Consider the following 20,025-nt stretch of genomic DNA (forward strand, 5'->3'; position numbering starts at 1 on the left):
CATCCCTATATCTCCCTCTCCAGGCTCCCAACCATCTGACCTGCACTCCATCCCGACGTCTCCCTGTCCAGGCTCCCATCCATCTGTCCTGCCGTACGTCTCCCTGTCCAGGCTCCCATCCATCTGTCCTGCCCTCCATCCCTACGTTTCCCTGTCGAGGCTCCTATCCATCTGGCCTGCCCTCCATCCCTACATTTCCCTGTCCAGGCTCCCATCGATCTGACCTGCCCTACATTTCCCTGTCCAGACTCCCATCCATCTGACCTGCACTCCATCCCTAGAGTCTCCCTGTCCAGGCTCCCATCCATCTGATTTGGCCTCTATCCCTACATCTCCCTGATCAGGTTCCCATCCATCTGACCTGCCTTCTATCCCTACGTCTCCCTGTCCAGGCTCCCATTCATCTTGCTTGCCCTCCATCCCTACGTCTCCCTGAGCAGGCCAGGCTCCCATCCATCTGACCTGCACGCCATCTCTACATCTTCCTGTCCAGGCTCCCATCCATCTGACCTGCCCTCCCATCCCTATGTCTCCCTGTCCAGGCTCCCATCCATTTGGCCTGCACTGTATCCCTACATCTCCCTGTCCAGACTCCCATCCATCTGACCTGCCCTCCATCCCTACATCTCCCTGTCCAGGCTCCCATCCATCTGACCTGCACTGTATCCCTACATCTCCCTGTCCAGGCTCCCATCCATCTGACCTGTCCTCCATCGCTACTTCTCCCTGTCCAGGCTCCCATCCATCTGGCCTGCCCTCCATCCCTACATTTCCCTGTCCAGGCTTCCATCCATCTGACCTGTCCTCTATCCCTATGTTTCCCTGTCCAGGATCCCATCCATCTGACCTGCACTCCATCGCTACATCTCCCTGTCCAGGCTGCCATCCATCTGATTTGGTCTCTATCCCTACATCTCCCTGATCAGGTTCCCTTTCATCCGACCGGCCTTCTATCCCTACGTCTCCCTGTCCAGGCTCCCATTATCTTGCTTGCCCTCCATCCCTACGTCTCCCTGAGCAGGCCAGGCTCCCATCCATCTGACCTGCACTCCATCCCTATGTCTCCCTGTCCAGGCTACCATCCATCTTACCTGCCCTATGTCTCCATGTCCAGGCTCCCATCCATCTGACCTGCCCTCCATCCCTACGTCTCCCTTTCCAGGCTCCCATCCATCTGACCTGCCAACCATCCCTACGTCTCCCTGTCCAGGCTCCCATCCATCTGACCTGCACTGCATCCCTACATCTCCCTGTCCAGGCTCCCATCCATCTGACCTGCCCTCCATCCCTACGTCTCCCTGTCCAGGCTCCCATCCATCTGACCTGCACTGCATCCCCCTGTCCTGGTTCCCATCCATCTGGCCTGCCCTTCATCCCTATGTCTCCCTGTCCAGGCTCCAATCCATCTGGCCTGCACTGCATCCCTACATCTCCCTGTGTAGGCTACCATCCATCTGACCTGCCCTACGTCTCCCTGTCCAGGCTCCCATTCATCTTGCTTGCCCTCCATCCCTACGTCTCCCTGAGCAGGCCAGGCTCCCATTCATCTTGCTTGCCCTCCATCCCTACGTCTCCCTGAGCAGGCCAGGCTCCCATCCATCTGACCTGCACTCCCATCCCTATGTCTCCCTGTCCAGGCTCCCATCCATTTGGCCTGCCCTCCATCCCTACATCTCCCTGTCCAGACTCCCATCCATCTGACCTGCCCTCCATCCCTACGTCTCCCTGTCCAGGCTCCCATCAATCTGACCTGCACTGTATCCCTACATCTCCCTGTCCAGGTTCCCATCCATCTGACCTGCCCTCCATCCCTATGTCTCCCTGTCCAGGCTCCCACCCATCTGTCCTGGCTATCCCTAAATCTCCCTGACCAGACCAGGCTCCCATCCATCTGACCTGCCCTCCATCCTTAACGTCTCCCTGTCCAGGCTCCCATCCATCCGGCCTGCACTGCATCCCTACATCTCCCTGTCCAGGCTCCCATCCATCTGGCCTGCCCTCCATCCCTACATCTCCCTGTCCAGGCTTCCATCCATCTGACCTGCCCTCCATCCCTACATCTCCCTGTCCAGGCTCCCATCCATCTGACCTGTCCTCTATCTGTACGTCTCCCTGTCCAGGCTCCCATCCATCTGGCCTGCCCTACATCCTTATGTCTTCCGCTGTCCAGGCTTCCTTCCATCTGACCTGCATCCCTCTGTCTTCCGCTGTCCAGGCTTCCTTCCATCTGACCTACCTTCCATCCCTACGTCTCCCTGTCTAGGCTCCCATCCATCTGACCAGCCGTACATCCCTACGTCTCCCTGTCCAGGCTTCCATCCATCTGACCTGCACTCCATCCCTATGTCTCCCTGTCCAGGCTCCCATCCATCTGACCTGCGCTCCATCCCTACGTCTCCCTGTCCGGATAATCATCCATCTGACCTGCACTGCATTCCTAGGTCTTCCCCTGACCAGACTTCCATCCATCTGACCTGCACTACGTCTCCCTGTCTAGGCTCCCATCCATCTGACCTGCCTTCCATCCCTACGTCTGCCTGTCCAAGCTCTCTATACTCACTGACATGAGCCTTAATGGCAGAACCAAAGACACAGCGGCCACCACTTCTGGATATATGGACAGATAAAAGGTTATTATAAGTATTAGGGAGATTATTAGTTGTATGGGCTGTCTCACACCTTGTTCCTAATCACCATACACAGCCCAGTATGCAAGAACACATCTCCAGGCTTTCAGCCTATAAGAAGCATCCACTGCATGGGGTAAATATCCTCCGATCTGCAGGGGTCACAGACATGGGGTCTTTGTAAGTTTAGTATTTGGGGGAAGGAAGTTACAGAAAAAAAATGTATTGTGCAGAGAGGTCCTGTTATGCTCACCCACTTCCTACCATCTTCTGTCATCTCACTCTTCTTTATGCACTCTCTATCCTGTCTCCTCTGGAGCTTCTCATCTGTCTCCATGAACTGCCTTCATTTCACTCTCTCATCTTTTTCCTGTCAGTTTTCTCAGGACTCGCTGCTCTGAACTCTCTCCTATCTGGTTTTCATACAAGGTCTCTTTGGAAAGCAGTCCTTGCTACTCATCTCTCTCCTATCCAGCCTCTCTCCTATCCAGCCTTGATTATCTGTTCGGGCTCTCTATCCTATCTAGCCTCCCTGACTTCTCTCTCCTATCTGGCTTCTACTGACCCTCTCTCCTATCCAGCCTCTCTCCTATCCGGATCGCTCTCCTATCTAGTCTCCCTGGCTCCTCTCTCCTATCTGGCTTCTACTGACCCTCTCTCCTACCCAGCCTCTACAGACTCTCTCCTATCCGGATCTCTCTTATCTAGCCTGCTGGCTTCTCTCTCCTATCTGGCTTCTACTGACCCTCTCTCTCCTATCCAGCCTCTCCAGCCTCTCTCCTATCCGGATCTCTCTTATCTAGCCTCCTGGCTTCTCTCTCCTGTCTGGCTTCTACTGACCCTCTCTCTCCTATCCAGCCTCTCCAGACTCTCTCCTATCCGGATCTCTCTTATCTAGCCTCCTGGCTTCTCTCTCCTATCTGGCTTCTATTGACCCTCTCTCTCCTATCCAGCCTCTCCAGACTCTCTCCTATCCGGATCTCTCATCTAGCCTCCTGGCTTCTCTCTCCTATCTGGCTTCTACTGACCCTCTCTCTCCTATCCAGCCTCTCTCTCCTATCCGGATTCTCTCCTATCCGGATCTCTCTCTTATCTAGCCCCCCTGGCTTCTCTCTCCTATCTGGCTTCTACTGACCCTCTCTCTCCTATCCAGCCTCTCCAGACTCTCTCCTATCCGGATCTCTCTTATCTAGCCTCCTGGCTTCTCTCTCCTATCTGGCTTCTACTGACCCTCTCTCTCCTATCCAGCCTCTCCAGACTCTCTCCTATCCGGATCTCTCTTATCTAGCCTCCTGGCTTCTCTCTCCTATCTGGCTTCTACTGACCCTCTCTCTCCTATCCAGCCTCTCCAGACTCTCTCCTATCCGGATCTCTCTTATCTAGCCTCCTGGCTTCTCTCTCCTATCTGGCTTCTACTGACCCTCTCTCTCCTATTCAGCCTCTCTCTCCTATCCGGACTCTCTCCTATCCGGATCTCTCTCTTATCTAGCCCCCCTGGCTTCTCTCTCCTATCTGGCTTCTACTGACCCTCTCTCTCCTATCCAGCCTCTCCAGACTCTCTCCTATCCGGATCTCTCTTATCTAGTCTCCTGGCTTCTCTCTCCTATCTGGCTTCTACTGACCCTCTCTCTTCTATCCAGCCTCTGCAGACTCTCTCTCCTATCTGGACTCTCTGGCTTCTCTCTCCTATCCGGCTTCTATAGACAATCTTTCCTATTCGGACTCTCTCTCTCCCATCTGTCCTCTCTCCTACCTGGCTTCTATGGACCCTTTTTCCCATATCCAGCCACTCTGAACTCTCTCTCCTATCTGGCTTCTATGGACTCTCTCCCCATCCAGTCTCTTTCTCTAATATGGCTTTTCTGGACTCTTCCTCCTATCCGGACTCCCTTTCCTGTCTGGCCTCTCTGGCTTCTCTCTCCTATCTGGCTTTTACGGACCCTCTCTCCTCTCCGGCTTTTCCTGACTCTCCGATCTGTCCTCTCTCCTAACTGGCTTCTATGGACTCTTTCTCCAAATCCATCATCTCTCCTATCAACCGTCTCCTGACACACTTTCCGCTCTGGCCTCTCAGAACTCTCTCTCCCATCTGACCTCTCTCCTATCCAAACCTCTCTCATTGTTCTCTCTTATCCAGATACTCTCTCCCATCTGACCTCTCTCCAATCCAAACCTCTCTCATTGTTCTCTCTTATCCAGATACTCTCTCCCATCTGACCTCTCTCCAATCCAAACCTCTCTCATTGTTCTCTCTTATCCGGATACTCTCTCCCATCTGACCTCTCTCCTATCCAAACTCTCTCTCATCGTTCTCTCTTATCCGGATACTCTCTCCCATCTGACCTCTCTGTACACTCTCTTGGATGCAGCCTCTCCCTCCTATCCGGCCTCACTCTCCGATCTCCCACCTTGCCTGTATACAGTATATTGCCTCTCTGGATTGCCCTCTTTAGTACATGTGAAGGTATCCTCACCACTGCTGCCTATATATTACCTGGCTGTAGGTGACTGGAAGCCCTGCAGGCTCCCCTCTGTATATATATATTGCTCCCCTCCCATCCATCTCATATGGGGCTCCCACCGCCACTTCGTTGAAACCATCTCCATCCAGGTCACCAAGTGTTGTGACTGCAGCTCCAAAGTGAGAGTGCAGGTGACCTGTCTCTCCGCGCAGAGTGACCCGGGGTGTAAGTTTTCCCTAGGAGAGACAGACTGTTACTATGATGTATAGATGCAGCACACTGTATCTCTCGCTCACACACCTTACTCACCTGCTCAATGCCGTATACATAAACCTGTCCAGACCATTTCACTTCATAGTGATGAGGAGCTGAAACCATCACCAAATCAGAGTGTCCATCCTGGTTCAGATCAACGACCGCTATCTCAGAGCCAAAGTACGAGCCAACCTGAGAGAGCATTGGGTGCGTCATTAGTAGCACATTATGGGTAGATGGACATAATCCCTACTATCTGCAGAGCTCAGCACAGAGTGCACACTACAGGCCTACGGCACCAATACAGTCTGCACGCTACAGGCCTCGGTCATCAGCACCAACACAGTCTGCACGCTACAGGCCTCGGTCATCAGCACCAACACAGTCTGCACGCTACAGGCCTCGGTCATCAGCACCAACACAGTCTGCACGCTACAGGCCTCGGTCATCAGCACCAACACAGTCTGCACGCTACAGGCCTACGGCACCAACACAGTCTGCACGCTACAGGCCTCGGTCACCGGCACCAACACATTCTGCACGCTACAGGCCTCGGTCACCGGCACCAACACATTCTGCACACTACAGGCCTCAGTCACTGACACCACGTGCACATTACAGGCCTCAGTCACTGACACCACGTGCACAGTACAGGCCTCAGTCACTGACACCACGTGCACAGTACAGGCCTCAGTCACTGACACCACGTGCACACTACAGGCCTCTGTCACTGACACCACGTGCACATTACAGGCCTCAGTCACTGACACCACGTGCACATTACAGGCCTCAGTCACTGACACCATGTGCACACTACAGGCCTCAGTCACTGACACCACGTGCACATTACAGGCCTCAGTCACTGACACCACGTGCACATTACAGGCCTCAGTCACTGACATCACGTGCACACTACAGGCCTCAGTCACTGACACCACGTGCACACTACAGGCCTCAGTCACTGACACCACGTGCACATTACAGGCCTCAGTCACTGACACCACGTGCACAGTACAGGCCTCAGTCACTGACACCACGTGCACACTACAGGCCTCAGTCACTGACACCACGTGCACACTACAGGCCTCGGTCACTGACACCCTCGCAGAGGAAGGGGGTGTATAATGCTACTTGATTCATTTTTGAGGTGTTTTTTACACTGCTATGGCCTCTGCTGCTGATGTAGCGGTTTCCATCTCTCATGTAGTTGTGATTACATGAATACGCCCTTTCTGTGCTCGCCCTGTAATTGCACAAGACTCACCGCCGCTCTTCCACCTTCTCTAGGCACGCGGAGCCAAAGGTGTAAGATGCAAAGAGACAAATGCATGTGTAATACTACTGACATGGATGTACGTATGTCCATGTCTGTCTCTCCCTCCAGTCTCCGCACTACGCTCTGTAGTCTCCCTAACAGCCTCATGTTCTCACCTGTTCTCCTTGAAGTGAATCTGTCTCTTTCCATCCTGTTCCATCTGGGATCTCTCGTAGGACAGTCACAAGCCCGACGTACTGATACCTGGGGGCACCAGCCACACAAAACAGCCCCTCAGTGGTGCGGAGCAGTCTCACGGAGTAACCTGAGGGAGGTCACAGACTATTACATTACTTTATGTCCTATATGCGGAGAAGACCCATTAGGGAATGTAACTGCTGAGGGATATTGTGAATAATACCCGATAGCTTAAAGGAAGAAGGGTACGTAGTTTTATTGTTATACCGCTCGGCCCCCTATAGTCGTGTGAAGCCCCCGACACTACTCACCCAGGTATCCATACTTGTACTCATGTGGAAGAGACAAGTTCATCAGCATCTCCTGCTTTGAGACATCAAGGATACCACCAGACCAGTCAAATATACCTGGGTCTCCGAGTATTCGCCGATCCTACAAGAAGCAGAGATTACAGACATGTGCAGTTCAATGAATAATTATAAAAAGGCGATATAAGTGATGTACTGGCTATAGGAATGGCACGTGAACGCCGATAATGGAATCCTACATCATGCCTTTTACCTCGCACCCCCATGGTGAGGAAAGATGCGTACCGAACACAGCAACATGCAATCTTACATCATATGTAACGGTACTGACCCCATGGTGGTGAGCAGGACAATGCAGTATGCAAAGGAGAGGTGCGTACCTAACACAGCAACATGCAATCTTACATCATATGTCATATGTAATGGTACTGACCCCATGGTGGTGAGCAGGAAAATGCAGTATGTAAAGGAGAGATGCATACCTAACACAGCAACATGCAATCTTACATCATATGTAATGGTACTGACCCCATGGTGGTGAGCAGGACAATGCAGTATGCAAAGGAGAGATGCATACCTAACACAGCAACATGCAATCTTACATCATATGTAATGGTACTGACCCCATGGTGGTGAGCAGGAAAATGCAGTATGTAAAGGAGAGGTGCGTACCGAACACAGCAACATGCAATCTTACATCATAGGTAATGGTACTGACCCCATGGTGGTGAGCAGGAAAATGCAGTATGTAAAGGAGAGGTGCGTACCTAACACAGCAACATGCGATCTTACATCATATGTAATGGTACTGACCCCATGGTGGTGAGCAGGAAAATGCAGTATGTAAAGGAGAGGTGGTTACCTAACACAGCAACATGCGATCTTACATCATATGTAATGGTACTGACCCCATGGTGGTGAGCAGGAAAATGCAGTATGTAAAGGAGAGGTGCGTACCTAACACAGCGACATGCAATCTTACATCATAGGTAATGGTACTGACCCCATGGTGGTGAGCAGGAAAATGCAGTATGCAAAGGAGAGATGCATACCTAACACAGCAGCATGCGATCTTACATCATATGTAATGGTACTGACCCCATGGTGGTGAGCAGGACAATGCAGTATGTAAAGGAGAGATGCATACCTAATGCCACAACATACAATCTTACATCATATGTAACGGTACTGACCCCATGGTGGTGAGCAGGAAAATGCAGTATGTAAAGGAGAGATGCATACCTAACACAGCAACATGCAATCTTACATCATATGTAATGGTACTGACCCCATGTTGGTGAGCAGGAAAATGCAGTATGTAAAGGAGAGATGCGTACCTAACACAGCAACATGCAATCTTACATCATAGGTAATGGTACGGTGGTGAGCAGGAAAATGCAGTATGTAAAGGAGAGATGCGTACCTTACACAGCAACATGTGATCTCACATCAAATGTAACGGTACTGACCCCATGTGGTGAGCAGGAAACCCTGCCCCCGAGCCAGAGACACCTCAGTTGGCGACAAGCCAAAGGTCAGAGGAGGATAAGAGAGAAGAAAGACTGGTACACACAAGAATCACATTCTCACAGAGAATGAAACGGAAAATGGTGACCAGCAACATGCGTCAGGGCGGGTGCCCTGTGGACCCTATGGACTTTGAAGAAAGTTAACAAAAAGTTCAGTTCTTATCATAACTAATTTTCTTCTTCAGGGTCCATAGGCTCCACAGGGAGACCTTGGTGATGTTCCAAAGCACAAAGCAGTCCTTTTAAGGGTGTGGACGCTCCTGTGCTGAGAGGAGAATCCGGCACCCAAAGGAAGCATCCTGAGAGGCAAAGGTATCAAAAGCATAGAACCTCAGAAAACGTGGCTACCTTACAAAGCTGAACAGCCAAAATGCCACGGCTAGCAGCCCACGAGGGACCCAAAGACCGAGTAGAATGATCAGTAACAGAAGCTGGAACTGGAAGGCCCTCCTGCCTGTGAGATAGTTGTACGAAACTGTGACCGGACGCCTTTCGCCTAGGCCGGCCCTGGTCACGGGTTAGCGCTTTCGAAATCCCAATCACCGTCAGTGACCGCCTGTCACTGACTCCGCCTACTACGACGTGGGCGTGTAACGATGCTGCCACCACCAAACCCTACCATGGCATTTGGAACCATTTTTAACGTTACCCTCAGGCTCCTACCTTGGCACCTGGAACCGCTTCTGTTGCGTATGCGTTTGATTAACTGCGGACCTCCTGCTTGGTGTCGGCTGTTCCCACCTGATCCCTCGCAATGGACCAGGTCTGCATGGTAGCTTGGCAGAGGGCTGGAACTTGGAGACACGGAGCTCTTGCCCAGAACAGCAGGAGAACGAATTAGCGTTTGGCGCAATTCTGTTGGTCGCAGGATTGAGGCAATTGAAGTAAAGGCAAACGGTGTTTATTTGCTCAATATCTTAAAGACTCTCCCTTCCGTCTGAAGGGGAATATCACACAGAAAATCAAGCAGCAATTCTCCACACAGGATTGTCAAAGATGTACCACATACAGGGCTCACAGTCCCTCTTTTTATGTCATTCTTACACACAACAACATCACAAGGGGCAAATCCACCCTGGGTTCCACTCAACCAATCATGATTCCTCACATAATATAATTTAACCACAAATTACATTTCAAAGGAGTCACCCAAACCTAAACAAAACTGATTTATCATACAGTATAACTGTATAGAATGTTGATATAACAATTCACAGGAAATGGTAAATGACATTCATCCTTATCAATCAGTTTGGCATTTCCAACCTTAACACATTCAGTGACATCCAAAAGGTTCTTAAAAACAGATTGTCTTTTCAAAGGAAGTTCTGTACATGAAGGGTTTGGCTATATGACACCATTCACACCTTCACACAGAGACCTTCCAGTCACCCTATTCATCAGACCTCCTGCTAAGGGAATGACAATTAGCATCTTGTTTCTGCAGACACAGGGGCTGGTCATGTCATATTCAGGCATATGCATTTTCTCTACAAAATATACATTTAAACCATATAGTGCATAGCCTATTAAATATACTCTGCTTCATGCACTATTGCATTGCAGATCAGCTACAGTGCATTACAGCAATACATATATACTTTAATACAGTTTATTATAAACCATGTGCAGTGTGCTTTTACACTGTGTCCTCACTGGGACTGTAACTGTGTCAGCGCTGGTCGCAGTGGCTCCCAGCGTGCAGCCACACTCTACCTACACTCCCCCAGTGCAGCCACACTCTACCTACACTCCCCCAGTGCAGCCACACTCTACCCACACTCCCCCAGTGCAGCCACACTCTACCTACACTCCCCCAGTGCAGCCACACTCTACCTACACTCTCCCAGTGCAGCCACACTCCACCTACACTCCCCCAGTGCAGCCACACTCTACCTACACTCTCCCAGTGCAGCCACACTCTACCTACACTCCCCCAGTGCAGCCATACTCTACCTACACTCCCCCAGTGCAGCTACACTCCCCCAGTGCAGCCACACTCTACCTACACTCTCCCAGTGCAGCCACACTCTACCTACACTCCCCCAGTGCAGCCATACTCTACCTACACTCCCCTAGTGCAGCTACACTCTACCTACACTCCCCCAGTGCAGCCACACTCTACCTACACTCCCCCAGTGCAGCCACACTCTACCTACACTCCCCCAGTGCAGCTACACTCTACCCACACTCCCCCAGTGCAGCCACACTCTACCTACACTCCCCCAGTGCAGCTACACTCTACCCACACTCCCCCAGTGCAGCCACACTCCACCCACACTCCCCCAGTGCAGCCACACTCCACCTACACTCCTCCAGTGCAGCCACACTCTACCTACACTCCCCCAGTGCAGCCACACTCTACCCACACTCCCCCAGTGCAGCCACACTCTACCTACACTCCCCCAGTGCAGTGGGTCCTGGTCGCGACATGTAAAACATTAAAAAACACACTTATTAACACTCAGCGCGTAGCGCAGAGTATACATTTACAATGGGCGCCTGGTGCCTTTTTGTCCTTTTAAAAATGGCAACACAGCACGGCGGTTAACCCCTTCAGTGGCAGCCATTAACCCTGTGTGGCCTGCCTCCGGCCACAGAAACCATCTAGCCAATGTTTGTTTATTGGCTGGCCATCCCTTCTTGTGAAATCCATAGAGCACAAATAAGGAGTCCGATTTCTGAACATAACTGGTACGGTCCACATAAATCCTGAGGATGCGGACCACATACAAAAAAGCCTCACCTACCGAAAGGTCCAGGGATTGAAAGGGCGGGACTATAATTTCCTCATTAAAGTGGAAAATAGAAACCACATTAGGAAGGAACCCCGGGTGAGTCCGAAGCACAGCCCTGTCCTGGTGAAATATCTGAAAAGAGGAGCGACAGGCGAGCGCCTCTAACTCTGACAGCCTCCTAGCAGAGGCAATAGCCAGAAGAAATGTGAGTTCCACCAAATAAGGGGTTCCAATGGGGGACCCTGGAGGGCCCTTAGAACCAATGCCAAGTCCCATGGAGCCATTCGGGGGGACAAAGGGAGTTTGAATCCAGAGGACACCCTGGAGGAAGGTGCAGATATCCGGTAACGGAGCAATCCTGCATTGGAACCACACTGGCAGCAGAGACATGCACTTTCAGTGAGGCCAGGCGGAGGCCAAGGTCCAATACAGCTTGGAGGAAGGCCAGGACTCTGGAAATCCTTAACACCTGGGGGTCGTAATCTCTTGGACGACACCTTTGGAAATATGTATGCCACACTCTGTGGTAGATCCTAGCAGAAGCTGGCTTACGCGCTCTAAGCGTCATTTGGACGACAGAGCTAGAGAATCCTTTGGACCTTAGGAGGGATGCCCCAGAGCCACGCCGTCAAAGACAGACGATCCAGATCCGGGTAAAGACAAGGACCCTGAGACAACATGTCCGGATGTTGAGGCAACAGGAACGGAGTATCGATGGAGAGACTCTGAAGATATGAGTACCAATGATGTCTGGGCCAGGCTGGAGCCACCAGCAGGACAGTGCCTCCATCTTGTTTGAACTTCCGAAGAACTCAAGGAAGCAGAGAGACTGGAGAAACAGGTACGCAATCTGGAAGGCCCATTTTACTGACAGAGCGTCCACCAAGGTTGCCTCGGCATCTCTTGTCCTGGACCTGTATACTGGCATTTTGTGATTGTATCAGGAGCCCATTTGGTCCATGTGAACGGATGGCTTCCAGCCCGGACTCCCGATCACAGGTTGGGGTTTTGATCCCTACTTGACCTTGGGGTATCAGGGATTCCCTCTTACCATCAGTGACCGCCTGTCACTGACTCCACCGACTGCGCCGTGGGCGTAACGATGCTGCCACCAGCAAACTCTACCTAAGAAGCGGTTCCAAACGCCGATGGTAGACTCAGACTCCTACCGCCAGCACCTGGAACCGCTCTGCTGTGTATGCGTCAACTGGCTGCGGCCACACCTCCTGTTTGGTGTTGGCTGTTCCCATCTGATCCCTTGCAATGGAGCAGGCTGCAATGGAGCAGGCTCTGCAAGGTAGTGGCAGAGGGCTTGAACTTCGGAGACACTTGGCTCAACCCAGAACAGTAGGAGAATGGAATAGCGTTTGGCGTAATTCTGTTGGTCGCAGGGTACAGATGTAGTCAAAGTAAAGGCAAAGGTGTTTATTGCTCAAAGTCTTAAAAAAGACCATCCCTTCTCCCTGAAGGGGAATATCATACAGAAGTTATTCTCCACAAAGGATTTTCAAAGATGTACAATTTTACCAGTCACGAAGCCTTCTTTTATGCCACTCTAATACACATTACCACACGGTAAGTCCGCCCTGGGTTCCTTTTAGCCAATCAGGCTCTCTCACAAAACATAAATAAATACGTCTTACATTTCACAGAAATTAAATCAATTTCCTCGATACCACCCAAAAACATTTGGTTTCCTAAGCACAATCTGAGTTACATATACTGTCTCTGAGAAGGTAAATATAATGCAAATTCCTATTACATTTGTCTTTTCACATGTCTATGACTAAAACCAGTTTTGGCTTTCGGAGTCTTATTATTATTATTATCGTTTATTTATATGGCGCCATAAGTGTTCCGCAGCGCCTTACAAAGTACATAAACAAATAGACTGATTTACAGTGACTTACAGTACAATACATTACAGGACATGGATAATATACATTGCTACATTCACGACCATAACACCCAGATAAGCAACAATGCAAAGCAACCAAGTGTTAGGTGCCCTGGTAGAGAGTAAGAAGTAGATGAAGGTACAGTAAGGAGAAGCACAAGAGGGTAGAGGGCCCTGCTCATAGGAGCTTACATTCTAAGGGGGAGGGACAGACAGACAGGGGTGACACAGATGGGGTAGGCAGGGAGAGAGGAGTATGTAGCAGCAAGTTAAGATGAGAGCTGGAAGGCTATGATGAAGTAGTGGGTCTTGAGAGCCCGTTTGAAGGATTGAAGAGAGGTGGAGATTCTGATGGGGACCTTCTAAGCTCTTGCACACAATAGAAGCTTTCTAAACACCAAAAATTGCTTTCCCCAAACTTGCTGGGTATTGTACATAGAGACACACTGGAGACCTCTGCATTACATTTAACTGAAACGAAGGTTTGGTCACTACGTCAGGATAAGTAACATATCACTAGGAGGTGAGAAGGTCTCATAACCATATGACTTATATGTTACAGCCTTCTAACACAAAATAAGTTATACATTCCTCATAAGTGCATAGGCTATATATTTATAAGTACATTTCCACAACTGCCCACAGCACATTGAATATATGTTATGTTCAAACACATTACATATACATTCGCAGTACACGTGGCGCACTGCGCCTAAAGGTTCTTTTAAAAATGGTGCAATGGCATGAGGGTTAATTTCTTCAATGCCTTGGCAGCCATTTTAATCACATGTGGTTGGCCTCCGGCCACAGTCCACCTCTGGGAGGCCCCATTTGTCCACTAGGAGTTGAAACACCTCTGGGTGAAGAGACCATTCCCCGGGATGCACGTTGTGATGGCTGAGGAAGTCTGCTTCCCAATTGAGAACTCCCAGAATGAACACTGCCGAAATGGCCGGGAGATGACCCTTGGCCCATGTCAGAATGCGTGACACTTCAGTCATTGCTGCCCAACTTTGAGTGCCTCCTTGATGGTTGTAAGGCACTGTTGTGGCCTTGTCGGACTGAACTTGCACGGGTTTCCCCTGAAGTATGTGTTTGGCCAGCTTAAGGGCCCTGTAAACAGCTCGAAGTTCCAATATGTTGATTGGTAGGGCTGCTTCGACCGCTGTCCAATGGCCCTGAAAGGAGTGCGGATCGGTCACTGCACCCTGGAGACTGGCGTCCGTTGTTAGGATTACCCAGTCCAGGATCCAAAAGGGGCGGACCCTTGGTTAGATGAGATATCAGTAGCCACCAAGACAGAGACAGACGCACCTCCGGAGAGAGAGAGAGCACTATTGTCTGAGCATTGATCCCGTGGGATAATCTGTTCCACCTGGAAAGGATCAGCTAATGCAGAGGCCTGGAATGGAATGGAGCATATTCCACCATGTTGAAGGTGGACACCATGGATCCCAGAACCTGCATCGCTGAGTGGAATGACACCCGGCGACTTTGGAGGCATCTGCGTACTCGTAGTTGTAATGTGGAGATTTTTTCTGAAATCAGAAACATTCTCTGCTGTTGAGAATCCAGAAAGGCTCCCAGATGAACCCTCCTCTGTGAGGGGTTCAGGGAGGGCTTTTCCAATTGATTAACCACCTGGGCGACTGTAGAAAAGCAATTGTCAGTTGTAGGTGGTGGCGAAGCACATCCAGAGAACCTGCTAACAGGAGGAGGTCGTCCAGGTCTGGTAGCAGCCGGATACCCTGACTCTGCAGATGGGCAGCCATTATAGCCTTAACTTTGGTAAACACCCTTGGAGCTGTGGACAGGCCAAAGGGTAGAGCCCGAAATTAGAAGTGTTGCTGTAGTATAGCAAACATGAGATAACGCTGGTGAGAAGGAGTTATAGGAACATGTAGGTATGCGTCCTGAATATCCAGCGATACCATAAAATCCCCAAGTTCCATAGCCAATATGATGGAACGTATGGTTTCCATCCTCAACCTGGGCACCCTGAGGAATTTGTTCAGGGACTTGAGGTTGAGGATAGGCCGATGAGACCCATTCGGCTTCTGAACCAGAAAGAGAGTAGAATAATAACCAGTCCCCCGCTGAGATAGTGGGACTGGAACAATTACCCCTGCTTGCAGCAAGGACTGTATGGCTTCCTGGACCTGTAAGGCCTTGTTCTTGTCTGAAGAAGGGCCTGTGCAGAAAAACTGGTGGGGAGGTCTTTGAAGGAATGAGAGGGCGTACCCGTGAGAGACCACTTTTACCTAAGCATTTGACACCAGCACTGGGCGAACTGTAGAAGTTGGTCTCCCACTCTGGGATCCCCCAGAGGGAGGCCCGCCCTGTCACGCTGAGGGTTTATCCTCTGGCTTGGAAGCAGGGAGTCTTGTGCTCCAGGCCTGTTTCTTATGCTTGGCGGCCTTCTTGGAAGCTGACTGTCTAGGAAAGGACTGTCCTTTGGGCTTTCCTTGGGGATGAAAGGACCTAAAGGAAGAAGTTTGAGGCTTTGAAGAAGCAGATGCTGAAGGCAGAAACGCGGAATTCGATGCTGCCAACGTGTCAACAATCTTGTCCAGGTCTGGACCAAACAAGATCTCCCCATTTATGGTAAGGCTTCCAGGCCTCTCTTAGAATCAGCATCCGCACTCCAAGAGGGCAGCCATAGGGTATGGCGGGCAGACACAGTAGCAGAAGAGACTCTGGAGGTCAGTAGACTGGCATGTAATGTAGCCTCTCCAATATATGCATCCACATCTCGAATGTGACCAACCAATGATACCTGATCCCCAAGAGCTTCGGAGGGGAAGGAGTCCTCAAGTGCATTGGCCAGCTCTCTATAGCTTTAGCTACCCATGAAATAGCGGGGCACGAGCTGAAGCTCCCCAGGTAGCTTCCCTGAACCCCCAAGAAACTGCGTGACCTGGTGCCAAATCATTGGTACATAGCCCTCTGGTGGCCCGCTTGAGGGTGGGGGGGAGAAGTGTGGCCGTTAGCCAGCCCCACATGTATAATGGCGGCCGTGGCACTAAAGGGGTTAACTCACGTGCTGCAGCGCCATTTTCAAAAGGACAAAAGGTGCCAGGCACCCATTGTAAACGTGTACACTGCGACCAGTGCTGAAACAGTTACGGTCCCAGTGAGGACACAGTGTAAAAGCACACTGCACATGGTTTATAATAAACTGTATTAAAGTATATATGTATTGCTGTAATGCACTGCAGCTGATCTGCAATGCATTAGTGCATGAAGCAACGTATATTTTATATGCTATGCACTTCTTGAATATATGCCTGTATATGACATGAGCAGCCTGTGACTGCAGATACTAGATGCTAATTGTCATTCCCTTAGCAGGAGGTCTGATGAATAGGGTGACTGGAAGGTCTTTGTGTGAAGGTGTGACTAGTGTCATATAGCCAAACACTACATGTACAGAACTTCCTTTGAACAGGTAATAGCCAGCAAGGTTGATAAGGACAATTTGGTTGTTTGTAAGAAGCCCCTTTTTGATGTCACTTTCTAAAAGCTGAATGTGTTAAGGTTGGAAATGCCAAACTGATTAATACTCCCATTGATAAGGATAAATGTCATTTACTATCTCCTGTGAAATGTTATATCAACATTTTAGGAGACAGTTATACTGTATGATAAATCAGTTTGGGTGGTAGATTAGAAAGGAGGAAATAGGGTGACTTCTTTGAAATGTAATATGTGGTTATTTATATTTTGTGACACCGCATGATTGGCTGAAACCATTTACCCCCTGTGGAAATGTGTGTTAGACTGGCATAAAAGGAGGCTTCGTGCCTGGTAATATTGTACATCCTTATAAATCCTGTGTGGAGAAGAATTGCTTTAACATCTTTTGTATGCTGACATTCCCCTTCAATCCGAAGGGACGAGTCTTTAAGACATTGAGCAATAAACACCTTTGCCTATTCGATTGCTTCAAACCTGCGACCAACAGAATTGCGCCAAACGCTATTCCGTTCTCCTGCTGTTCTGGGTAAGAGCTCCATGTCTCCAAGTTCAAGCCCTCTGCCAGCTACCGTGCAGACCTGGTCCATTGCGAGGGATCAGGAGGAATCAGCCGACACCAATCAGGGGCTGTGGCCGCAGTTAGTCAAACGCATACGCAGCAGAAGCGGTTCCAGGTGCCAGGGTAGGAGCCTGAATGTACGTAGAAAGCGGTTCCAAGCGCCGCTGAAAGGAGCTTGGTGGTGGAAGCTTCAGTAAACTCCCACAGCGCAGTGGACGGAATCAGTGACAGGCGGTCACTGACGGTGAGTGGGAGTCCAAAAGCGCTAACCCGTGACCAGGGCCGGCCTAGACGAGCGGCGTCCGGTCACAGTATATACTGTAGAATTCTGGCAAGTTTCCACCTTCCTGTCTGTAGGATCTTTTAAGGAAGAAATGGAAGGCATAGGTAACGTAGCGCATTTAATTAAACGTGTAACGTGGGAATCCACCGCAGGGGGTGATTCCATTTCTTGCAATGAGCCTCAGGAAATGGGTAACATGAGGTCAAATGGCTCTGAGGTTGATACCTCTTACCAGGCGACAGGGGTGTATCTAGGGATCCGAGCGCCCTTGGCAAGGTAATGGACTGGTTCCCCCCTCCCCCCATAATTTCAGGAAGTGTCCCCAGTAGTAGTCCTCACAGTAGTAGTTCCCCTTATGCATTGTGCATTGCCCCCAGTAGTAGTCCCCCCTATGCAGTGTCCCCAGTAGTAGTCCTGACAGTAGTAGTCCACCCTATGCTGCATTGCCCCCAGTAGTAGTCCCCCCTATACAGTGCCCCCAGTAGTAGTCCCCCTATACAGTGCCCCCAGTAGTAGTCCCCCTATACAGTGCCCCCAGTAGTAGTCCCCTGTATACAGTGCCCCCAGTAGTAGTCCCCTCTATACAGTGCCCCCAGTAGTAGTCCCCCTATACAGTGCCCCCAGTAGTAGTCCCCTCTATACAGTGCCCCAAGTAGTAGTCCCCCCTATACAGTGCCCCCAGTAGTAGTCCCCCCTATACAGTGCCCCCAGTAGTAGTCCCCCTATACAGTGCCCCCAGTAGTAGTCCCCTCTATACAGTGCCCCCAGTAGTAGTCCCCTCTATACAGTGCCCCAGTAGTAGTCCCCTCTATACAGTGCCCCCAGTAGTAGTCCCCTCTATACAGTGCCCCAGTAGTAGTCCTCACAGTAGTAGTTCCCCTTATGCATTGTGCATTGCCCCCAGTAGTAGTCCCCCCTATGCAGTGTCCCCAGTAGTAGTCCTGACAGTAGTAGTCCCCCCTATGCTGCATTGCCCCCAGTAGTAGTCCCCTCTATACAGTGCCCCAGTAGTAGTCCCCTCTATACAGTGCCCCAGTAGTAGTCCCCTCTATACAGTGCCCCAGTAGTAGTCCCCTCTATACAGTGCCCCCAGTAGTAGTCCCCTCTATACAGTGCCCCCAGTAGTAGTCCCCTCTATACAGTGCCCCAGTAGTAGTCCCCCTATACAGTGCCCCAGTACTAGTCCCCCTATACAGTGCCCCCAGTAGCAGCCATCCCCCCCATAACATGCCCCCAGTAGCCACACTCTCCCCCCCCCCGTGCTGTGCCAGAAAAAAAACACACACAGAAAAACAACTTACCTGATCCCCGCTCCTGCCAACGACCACCGCTGTCCAGTTCTCCGGGCCCGCTCTCGCTTTGCACTATGGGATGGGAGAGACATCATGACGTCTCTCTCATCACTCGCTGTGGGTGAGCCAGGAGATGGAGCTCATGAGTGAGCTGCAGCCGACTCCCTCTGTGGACGCAGCAGCCAATGAGAGTCTGTCTGATGGCTGTTTGTTACTGTGTAGGGCAGACTGCTCTCACTGCGGTCTGCCCTACACTTGTGGGTCCCGGGGGACTAGCGGGGCTAGTTCAAGCCCTTGGGGTAGTCCACCCATTGGCTGCTGGTGGCACTGCCGGATGGCGCCCCCCCCTTTGGCCGGCGCCCCTGGCGAGTGCCATCCTGGCCAATGGGTAGATACACCCCTGTCAGGCGATTGCCAGGCAGCAGCCACGTTTTCTACTAGCTGATCTGATACTGCCGCAGTCACCGTTACCCGTTTAAGCAGAGGGTGTTTGTATTGAGGGGCTGACTCGTCATCCTCTGTTACCAAGACGGATATGACAGCTCTCACCAAGGCAGGAATTAATATTTGACCTAGTCTCCGCCTCTTGCAGAGTGGAGTCGGGGTCAGAGGCATCAGCTACCTCTCCGCCGTCAGATGACATCTCAGACTCTGAGAGCTGTGTGGACTGAGAGGACACCACAGGACGCTTAGCTGGCTTAAGGGGTTTCTCACCCTGCAACATGGTCTGGAGGGCAGCAGAGGAAGCCGCCAGGCTCTGCTCTGACGTAGAGAGAACGTCCACCCATGGTGGAGGCACCGGAGGAGTCTGCATAATCTGTAATAGTCCCTGTGAGGGAATAACGGTCTGCTGTGGTAACACCTTGGGTGGAAAAACAGCCGGGACCACTAAGCCGCCCACAATGGAGGCCAGAGTCTGAGAAAAGGCAGCCCAGGGGGGCTCCTGTACCGGTGCTGAGGTGCCAGGAGGATTATAACACCTCACAAATAGCCCGTCCCGAACCAAATCCTCCTCACTAAAACCTGCAGCACATAATCTTGTCAGACATATCTGCAGAGTAATATAACACACAATATGGCACTGGGTATAATGCAACCACAAGTATACAGGATACCAGTAGGAGAGCAATACACTGGTCCTGTCT

General features: G+C 50.9%; 1 protein-coding gene across 2 annotated transcripts in view; it reads right to left on the bottom strand.

Moving 5' to 3' along the window:
* Positions 1–20,025, bottom strand: part of LOC148454624 (integrin alpha-L-like) — a 110,308-nt gene that overhangs the window by 20,429 nt on the left and 69,854 nt on the right. For both annotated transcript variants that reach the window (XM_088460689.1, XM_088460690.1), the window contains exons 12-15: positions 7,109–7,229; positions 6,776–6,924; positions 5,399–5,536; positions 5,122–5,325 (exon numbers count right to left, since the gene is read on the bottom strand). In XM_088460689.1, the coding sequence (XP_088316815.1) occupies positions 5,122–5,325; positions 5,399–5,536; positions 6,776–6,924; positions 7,109–7,229 (612 nt within the window). The remainder of the gene's footprint in view (positions 1–5,121; positions 5,326–5,398; positions 5,537–6,775; positions 6,925–7,108; positions 7,230–20,025) is intronic.

Source organism: Taudactylus pleione, unplaced genomic scaffold, assembly GCF_031769625.1.
Source record: "Taudactylus pleione unplaced genomic scaffold, aTauple2 ptg000971l, whole genome shotgun sequence".
Taxonomy (NCBI): domain Eukaryota; kingdom Metazoa; phylum Chordata; class Amphibia; order Anura; family Myobatrachidae; genus Taudactylus; species Taudactylus pleione.